This window comes from Lepisosteus platostomus, chromosome 17 (genome assembly GCF_059453375.1).
Source record: "Lepisosteus platostomus isolate fLepPlt1 chromosome 17, fLepPlt1.hap1, whole genome shotgun sequence".
NCBI lineage: Eukaryota > Metazoa > Chordata > Actinopteri > Semionotiformes > Lepisosteidae > Lepisosteus > Lepisosteus platostomus.
This window is the reverse complement of record NC_142627.1, coordinates 11,729,039-11,736,468: the sequence shown is the minus strand read 5'-3', so window position 1 is coordinate 11,736,468 and position 7,430 is coordinate 11,729,039. Positions and strand designations below refer to the sequence as shown.

The window sequence follows — 7,430 nt, the reverse complement described above, 5'->3', positions numbered from 1 at the left end:
TAAGCTTAAAATCACCAATGAAAAGTAATTGGTTTTCATTTTGATGTAACTGATGATATAAAGCACACAGGTAGTTCTTCATAAGAATATAACAATTTATTGCTTCTTTGACGGTGGCTGAATAATTTTCCCAAGGTCACCAAAAGACATATTAGCTGAGCCTCTTTTTGCAGGTTTTGCCTGTGAAGAAAATCGAGTATTAATTTTATTATCCTTGTATATTTTATTGAAAGTTCTGAAAGCATGAACATGATGAACAAAGAGACACACAACTCACCAAACACTTCTATGAAAAAAACAATTTTCCAAGGGCTAATTATAAAATGTATTCATTTTAATTTAGAATTTAATACAGATTTATTTCAAAAGAGTGGTTTAGTTTATATAACTAAACCTGAATAGAGTAATTGACATGGTGACTCTTTTGTTCTTAACAATGTTCTGCAGAAGGTGAACCTACTGAGTTTTAAAAGCTGCAAAAACTGAAAACAATGGAGGACATGCAAGACTTTCTCCAATAATACCCAGTCTCATAGCTCCCACACAGGCAAATACCTTATTCACCACCCTTGGCAGAGGTTTATATTTCAGATCTGAGCATAAATAATATTTGCATTTTAATTTCGTAATACCTGTGATTCATGAGGCTTCCATCCAATCATATACAGAATCTCAAATGTTGCAGGTACAGACCCATCTTCGCTACCATACATTTCTGAGAAAATAAAGATAATAATTTAGAATTATCTGGAAAAAGATATAAATGCTGTCAGTTTCAGTATTTGCTATAATATCAATAACTGGGATTTTTTTAACCTCTTCTGGAAGACAAAATATATACCATGAAAATAAAAATTACTATTTCAAATGTGGTATTCATATTTGAATAAGACAGAATTATAAATGCAAGGAGACTTACAAAAACATTCAGTCAAAATACTGCAAAAGCAGGTGCTTTTATTCATGCCAAAGATCATTCGGATTCATATTTGAGTCTGTCATAAAGACACTGCTTACCTTTGTATATTGCTGCAGCAGCTAACATTGTGTCCCTATGCAGCATGGGTTTTCTATTCCAAGCACAATTGCTTTCACCCATCCCTGAAAAATTTAAAAACCACATTTTTAAACTACATTTTTATTTAGAAGGAATTCATCCGTTTTCTAAGACTGTTAACCCACGTAAAATACAAGGTTATTAAAACCCTTCCAAGGAACAACTGGGCTCACTTTTTAACAGCGCAAATACTTACCTTGCAAATCATTCAGCAATTCAAACATCCCTGGATAATACACTTGGATGTCATCAATGTCCTGAAGTAAAAGAACATTAAGACAAATTAAATTGTATTTTCTCAAAATAATACAAATAAGTATGCTAATTTTAAAATTCTAATTCTGTACTTTGTCTTGTTATGAAACAGGTACACGGTATAAGTGGTTAAAAACCACATTTTTAAGCTGCTTTCCTTGTTAAAATTGTTACAGCTCAATCTTTTGCATAAATAAATATTACAAAAGTTTATTCATTTTTTTTAGTATACTCTGTGATAAAATAGTTCATGCAAAGTAAATGTGTTTTCAAAGATGATCAAAAGCTGTAAAGGCAGACCGCCAAGCTGTGATCTAAAAAAGTCTTCTTCAATATTCTGCAAAGCACCATTACGGAAATTTCAAGATGTACTAAACATTCCTTGGCTGCCTTGTATCGTAACCTACAGAGAATAGTTTTTTTTCAAAACATCAAGAGGATGATATGGAATACAAAATGAACTGGAAGGAAGACATGATATCTAAAAGTCACCTAAGCCTGGATGTGAAATTGGTCTGTACAATTTGTACTGCACATGACATTTCACAGATTATTTTTTTTAGATTGGCACAAAAAAGTATTACAAACAAGTAAAAAGTGCTTCACTTGATGGTATTTTCTTTAAAATGACAGTAAAAGGTGCGATTCTTGTGTTAAATGACATGGCTTCGAGTATAATGCAAAGCCTCATTCAATTTATAATTTGTCCTACAAGACCACGTTGGGTGACACGGTACGATTTATAAACTTACAACAGTCAACATGTTAAAGCCAGCCTGGCCCAGCAGGTTTCCCAGGTCTGTGACCGCAGTGTAGGGAGACACGTGAGGTGCAAAGCCCCCTTCCCGCTCCAGTTCAGCAAGCTGCAGTGAGCAGCGCAGCTCATAGAGAGTCTCCCCCCCAACCATGGCTCCAATGAACACTCCGTCAGGCTTCAGGACGTGATGGATCTGCAAGGGCACAGGACAGGACCTCATCCTGATGCACCATTTTACTTGCATTTAAGAAGTGTGGTGCCATGGATGTTACAGCAGCACTGCCTCACAGGTCCTGGGTGCAGTCCAGATTGAAATAGCCATGTTTGTGGTGCTGTGAGTTCTCCTCATGTTCAGGTGGCTTTTCGCCAGATACTCCTCCTTCCTCCAACCTCCCAAAGCCACCCAGGTTGGGGCAGATTGCTATTAACAATTATCTTTTTTCTAGAGTGGGTTTCAAGGGGATTTCTTGGGGGGTGTGCCAGTAAAACCGCTCCAGGACTACAGAGAAACACCTTCAGAGCCTCCTCTTGTTTGAGGCCTTTCTGATTCTCCAAAGAAAAAACTCTGATGATAAACAATTTGAGTAATGAAAATTCCTCAAATTTTATAGCAAGATCATGATTGTACCGTATGTATAATCCTGTTTGCTCCCCCAATATTTCTTCTTTCCTTATTTAGTACACCCCTGTCAAAATCTCCGTTCTTGCTAAATACTTGAACAAGATGATAAATGGATGACTGTTGATAAAAAACTTTCAGCTCAACTCTATTAAACATTTTGACACAAGACCTAAATAATTCAAAGAAAGCAAAATGTTTATTGCAAAGAATGTGTGCTAATGGGATTTTACCTGCCGGAAAGCCCCTGGGAGATCATTTATCCAGTGCAAACTGTATAGAAGAAACACATTTTAAAAAGTGTTATAATAACAATAATGTATATAGCATTATACTGTATACATTATTTTATACTTTAAACGTGGCTTTTCAAAGTGCTTTACAGAACAACAACAAAAAAATACACAGTATTGTGTACTAGAAGGCTCTGAAGAAATGAAAGAGAAGTGCTACATTATTTCATACCTGTATAATCTTAATGTAACGATTGTCAATCAATCTGGACTAAATGCATGCTGCACTTCCTCCTTAGAAATCATCTCCTAGTAGTGGAACTGGATGCAATGAGGTATATAAATTAAAACATCAAAAAGAATGATTTAATACTTTACATTTTCTTGACACTACATATTTCATTCCTAATTGCAAATACAGCTTCTGACTTTGACAACTTCAGGAATCAGCTTCACAGAAATGACCTTGTACTTGTGAAAACATAAAACTGCTGCAGATAATTTACAAAGATGTTACAGCAATAGCACCAGAACTTAATGTCCATGTGGCAGCTTCAGCTTCTGCCAATTTGAAAATGGCATTGATATTGAATAATACCTGAACACAACAGATAAATCAAATTTTAGAATATCAATGGGCAATACTGATGTCACTGTCTTAGCTACATTTGAAAAATCACACATGAATAAAACCAATAACCTTAAGCTGCTGACAACGAGATCAAATGTGTTCTCCTTGAAAGGAAGAAACTCTTCATCTGCCAGTACTCTGTAGGTAGGGATTTCAGTCTCTTTCAGTTTCTGTAAGAGTTAATCACAGATTTATGTTATCTTGTACACTGGGGTTTACATAGACATTCTACTTTTGCCTTTCAGTTGCAAATATGTTTGCCCTTCACTCAAGAATGGCCTGGAACTACAAATACAACACTGCGTAACTCTTAAAAAGAGGCATCTGCTATATTTTTTTTCTTAGCTATGTTACAAAATAACCACCACAATCACTCCTGGTGAACTATTGTAGCTGACACTTAGTGCAGAGGATTCCAGTAGTTTTGAGGTCCCTATCCCACTCCCTTCAGGTCCTTTCAAATGAAGCCTTGTACCTGTAGCTTCATGTGCGCTGAATTCCAAATCAGTTTTTAAATAACTGTCTTTATTTCAACATTTGAAACACCTCTCTTTTTACTGGTCTTTGGAATTTAAAAAAAAGCATTTATCAAATCACTTTGCAAAATGTGCAGGTTCTGATCTATTGCAAAGTGATTCTTCAGGTTTGATTCTTAAATGAATTATACTACACATGCATACGACCCAGCAATGACCCTCACAGGAATAAGTAGCTTTCTACTAACGGACAGATGTAAAATCCCTTTTAAGCCCAGCACAATGTTTAGTAGTGGACAGTATGATGCCACCTTCTGGCACAAAAAAGTAAAAGGATATACAAGCCCGTTTATTAGGTGCTATCCAATTTAAAAAGTTTTAAACTTTAATACTTTCATGTCATTTTCAAGTGCGTTTAATATGATGCATCACTTTCACAGAATGCTGTTGTCTTGGTGGCAGTATGAAAGGCGTTATGAATATTTAAATGCAAGTGCCTAATCATACACTGTTGAGAAGCTCTGCTCTGGGCCACACTGTCAGTGAGTGAATGGCAGAATGGTACTCGTGTACAAACAATCTCGGAGACAATAGAAACCTATTACTTGATTAAGAGGCAAATAGATTCGTCAGATAAATTAGCAACTCACCAGAGCATTTACTGTGACATCCATTAGGAAGAGCTTTTCAATTGTTTCCTAGAATATTAGGACAGATGTACAAAAAAAAATAGATCATATCTGTATTAACAAGTTTATTTATTTGAAACACCAGGAAAGAAATTCAGTTTGATCAATAAGGGATGAAGTAATTGTCTTTCACACTTGAACGCCAGCAACATTTTTACCTTGTTCAAGTGCAGGGCAATGTGACTTGCTCCACAGCCAATGTCCAGAGCAAGAGGAAATGTTCTACAAAAAAAATGATGGACATGCAATATTACTGATACTGTCATATATGTACATATCACATATATGTCTCATTTGGTCAGCCAATTACAGTTATATAACCCTGTAAGACACCCAATACTGTTGAATTATCCTGTCAAGGGAGATGAATGGAAGCCAAAAACAGGACATTCCTTTACATATTCTTCAATATATTACAATTTTTCAATATACAAATAAAATGGATAATGGATACACAAAAACTTTTGTAGCCTTGTATCACACAAATTGCACTTAGACAATAAACAAGTAAACAATTGACCAGCAGCCATATCACCCTGCAACTAAAAACTAACAACCCACTAAAGCTCAGCAGGTGTGAGCCTGGCCAATACCTGGATGGGAGACCTCCTGGGGAAGCTAAGGTTTTGGGTGGAAGAGGTGTTACTGGGGCCAGCAGGGGCACTCACCCTGCAGTCTGTGTGGGTCCTAATGCCCTAGTACAGTGCAGGGGACACTATACTGTAAAAGGTGCCATCCTTCAGATGAGACGTAAAACCAAGGTCCAGAGTCCCTGTGGTTATTAAAAATCCCAGGGCATTTCTCAAAAACAGTAGGGGTGTTAGTCCAGCATCATTTGCCTTTACCAATCATGGCCTTCTAATAATCCCCTTCTATGAACTGGCTTCATCACTCTGTTCTCCTCCCCACTGATAGCTGATGTGTGGGGATTGTACTGGTGCACTAGGGCTGCCGTCACATCATCCAGGTGTGGCTGCACACTGGTGGTGGTGGTGGAGGGGAGTCCACATTACCTGTAAAGTGCTTTGAGTGGAGTGTCCAGAAAAGCGCTATATACAGTAAGTGTAAGGAATTATTATTATTAATAAAAATAAGTTTTAAAATATCCCATCAAACTGAATCTTGTTTTAATACATTTTGTTTCTTAATTGTTTTGTGCTTTGTGTCTTTTTGTTCTTTGAGAAGCCTTTTCAAAAGCTGGCTTCTGCTGGAAATTGGTAGGAAGGAACTGTGCAAGGAGGACATCAGATATATAATGCAGAACTGTCACAGAGTAAGCTCTGTTTAAACGACACTGTTACAGACATTGCTTCTAAAGCAGAACAAGAAATTGAGTGTAATTTACTCATTATTGGTTATGTTAAATTATCTCCAAAATTTTCAAATGATAAAATGTAAATAAATTTTGATTATCATTAGACACAATTTAACTGATGCCTCAGTTGCTGATCTTACCTTGCGATATCAAAAACCCTATCTGCAACCCTACTGCCAACCTATAAATATGCCAAAAGAAAAAGTACATCAGTAAATCGCCTTTAATTACTCATCTTCTAAATGCAGATGAAAATAAGAAAACACTATGAAACAAACTGACCGCTATAACTCTGTTCATACTGTTTATTTTGATTACGATGTTACATTGTATATCTGTGCCTACAGCATATACAAAACATATACATTGTCTTGGACACATAACACTTTAAATGCTTTTTATACAGTTGTTGCATACATATCAGAAAATAAAAATGATCAAATGTATGGTCCTCAAAAAACAGTACTTCTTACGTTTCTAACGTTTTACTCAAATTTTACCGAAAACATTCTGTATTTAAAACAGCATTCTAATATTATTTTCTATTTAATTAACTGATCGTGTCAAACAGAATCAGTAAACCCAAACAAATTTAAAAAACCACTCCAAACATACCTCGTCTCTCAGATAATGGTATTTGTCACCGTCCTGCAACGCCGCAGCCCAGTTTTTCTGCCTTCTTTTCATGTTCCTATCAAATATATTCATGGAATTCGCAGTCCTGCTGGAAACCCATCTTTTAAAGTTAGTGCAGCCCTTGAAGACCAGACCCTGGCTTTGGTGTGCCAACTGTCCTGAGGACAGCACGACTTTGCGTGCCCTCCGCCAGGGACAAAGCATACAAGAGGTAGAGAAAGCCCATCGAACGATAAAAACGTTGTTCATATTGTCAAGTTATCAGTAACAACTCAAAAGACTAAAGCCATTGTGCACTACCGCGATTTCAAGGTTTGCTCCATTCCTTCACTCTGACCTTTGACAGGCACAGAAAAATAGAACAAAAACATGGAACTGGGATCGAGCTCAAGAATGGATTGATACATATCAATACTGTATGCACTACTCAGATTAGTGGATGTGCAGTCTGATAGTATTAACAATACCGTAACACTTTTTAAAAGCACATAATACATAATACCGAATATAATATACAGACAAAATTTGCATCTTGCAGCTTCAGAATTTCAGACCTTCAGCATCTGTTGACATTTATATATATTTTTTCTTTTTTTACCATCCAATCCAACGGAATAAAATAGATATTCTACAGTGGAATGCAATCAGTTCACAACTGCTCAGTTAAGTTTTATCGTATTTTGTACTAAACTTTACTATGGTTTTTTTACTATGATTTCGTCCATTAAGAACAGTGTGTTTTGAATACTAAACACTAAGATT

The 7,430-nt window shown here is 36.2% G+C and overlaps 1 protein-coding gene across 1 annotated transcript; it reads right to left on the bottom strand.

The window, feature by feature from the left end:
* Nucleotides 1-74: 74 nt before the first annotated feature.
* Nucleotides 75-7,360, bottom strand: ndufaf5 (NADH:ubiquinone oxidoreductase complex assembly factor 5). The gene is made up of 11 exons (XM_088610239.1): nucleotides 6,648-7,360; nucleotides 6,173-6,213; nucleotides 4,876-4,939; nucleotides 4,679-4,726; nucleotides 3,622-3,722; nucleotides 2,922-2,961; nucleotides 2,065-2,262; nucleotides 1,254-1,314; nucleotides 1,018-1,101; nucleotides 633-715; nucleotides 75-180 (listed from the first exon to the last, which is right to left on the bottom strand). Exons 1-11 carry the CDS (start codon nucleotides 6,915-6,917, stop codon nucleotides 97-99), a joined length of 1,074 nt encoding a protein of 357 aa, XP_088466365.1. The 5' UTR covers nucleotides 6,918-7,360; the 3' UTR covers nucleotides 75-96.
* Nucleotides 7,361-7,430: the final 70 nt, after the last annotated feature.

Excerpts from the sequence above, each read along its gene's own strand:
- ndufaf5 (XM_088610239.1), bottom strand. The coding sequence starts at position 6,917 with ATGAACAACGTTTTTATCGTTCGATGGGCTTTCTCTACCTCTTGTATG. Across the intron at positions 4,727-4,875 it reads TTGCCCTGCACTTGAACAAG|GAAACAATTGAAAAGCTCTT; the intron begins GTAAAAATGTTG and ends CTAATATTCTAG. Across the intron at positions 2,962-3,621 it reads CTCGTTGTCAGCAGCTTAAG|TTTGCACTGGATAAATGATC; the intron begins GTTATTGGTTTT and ends TCTTCTATACAG.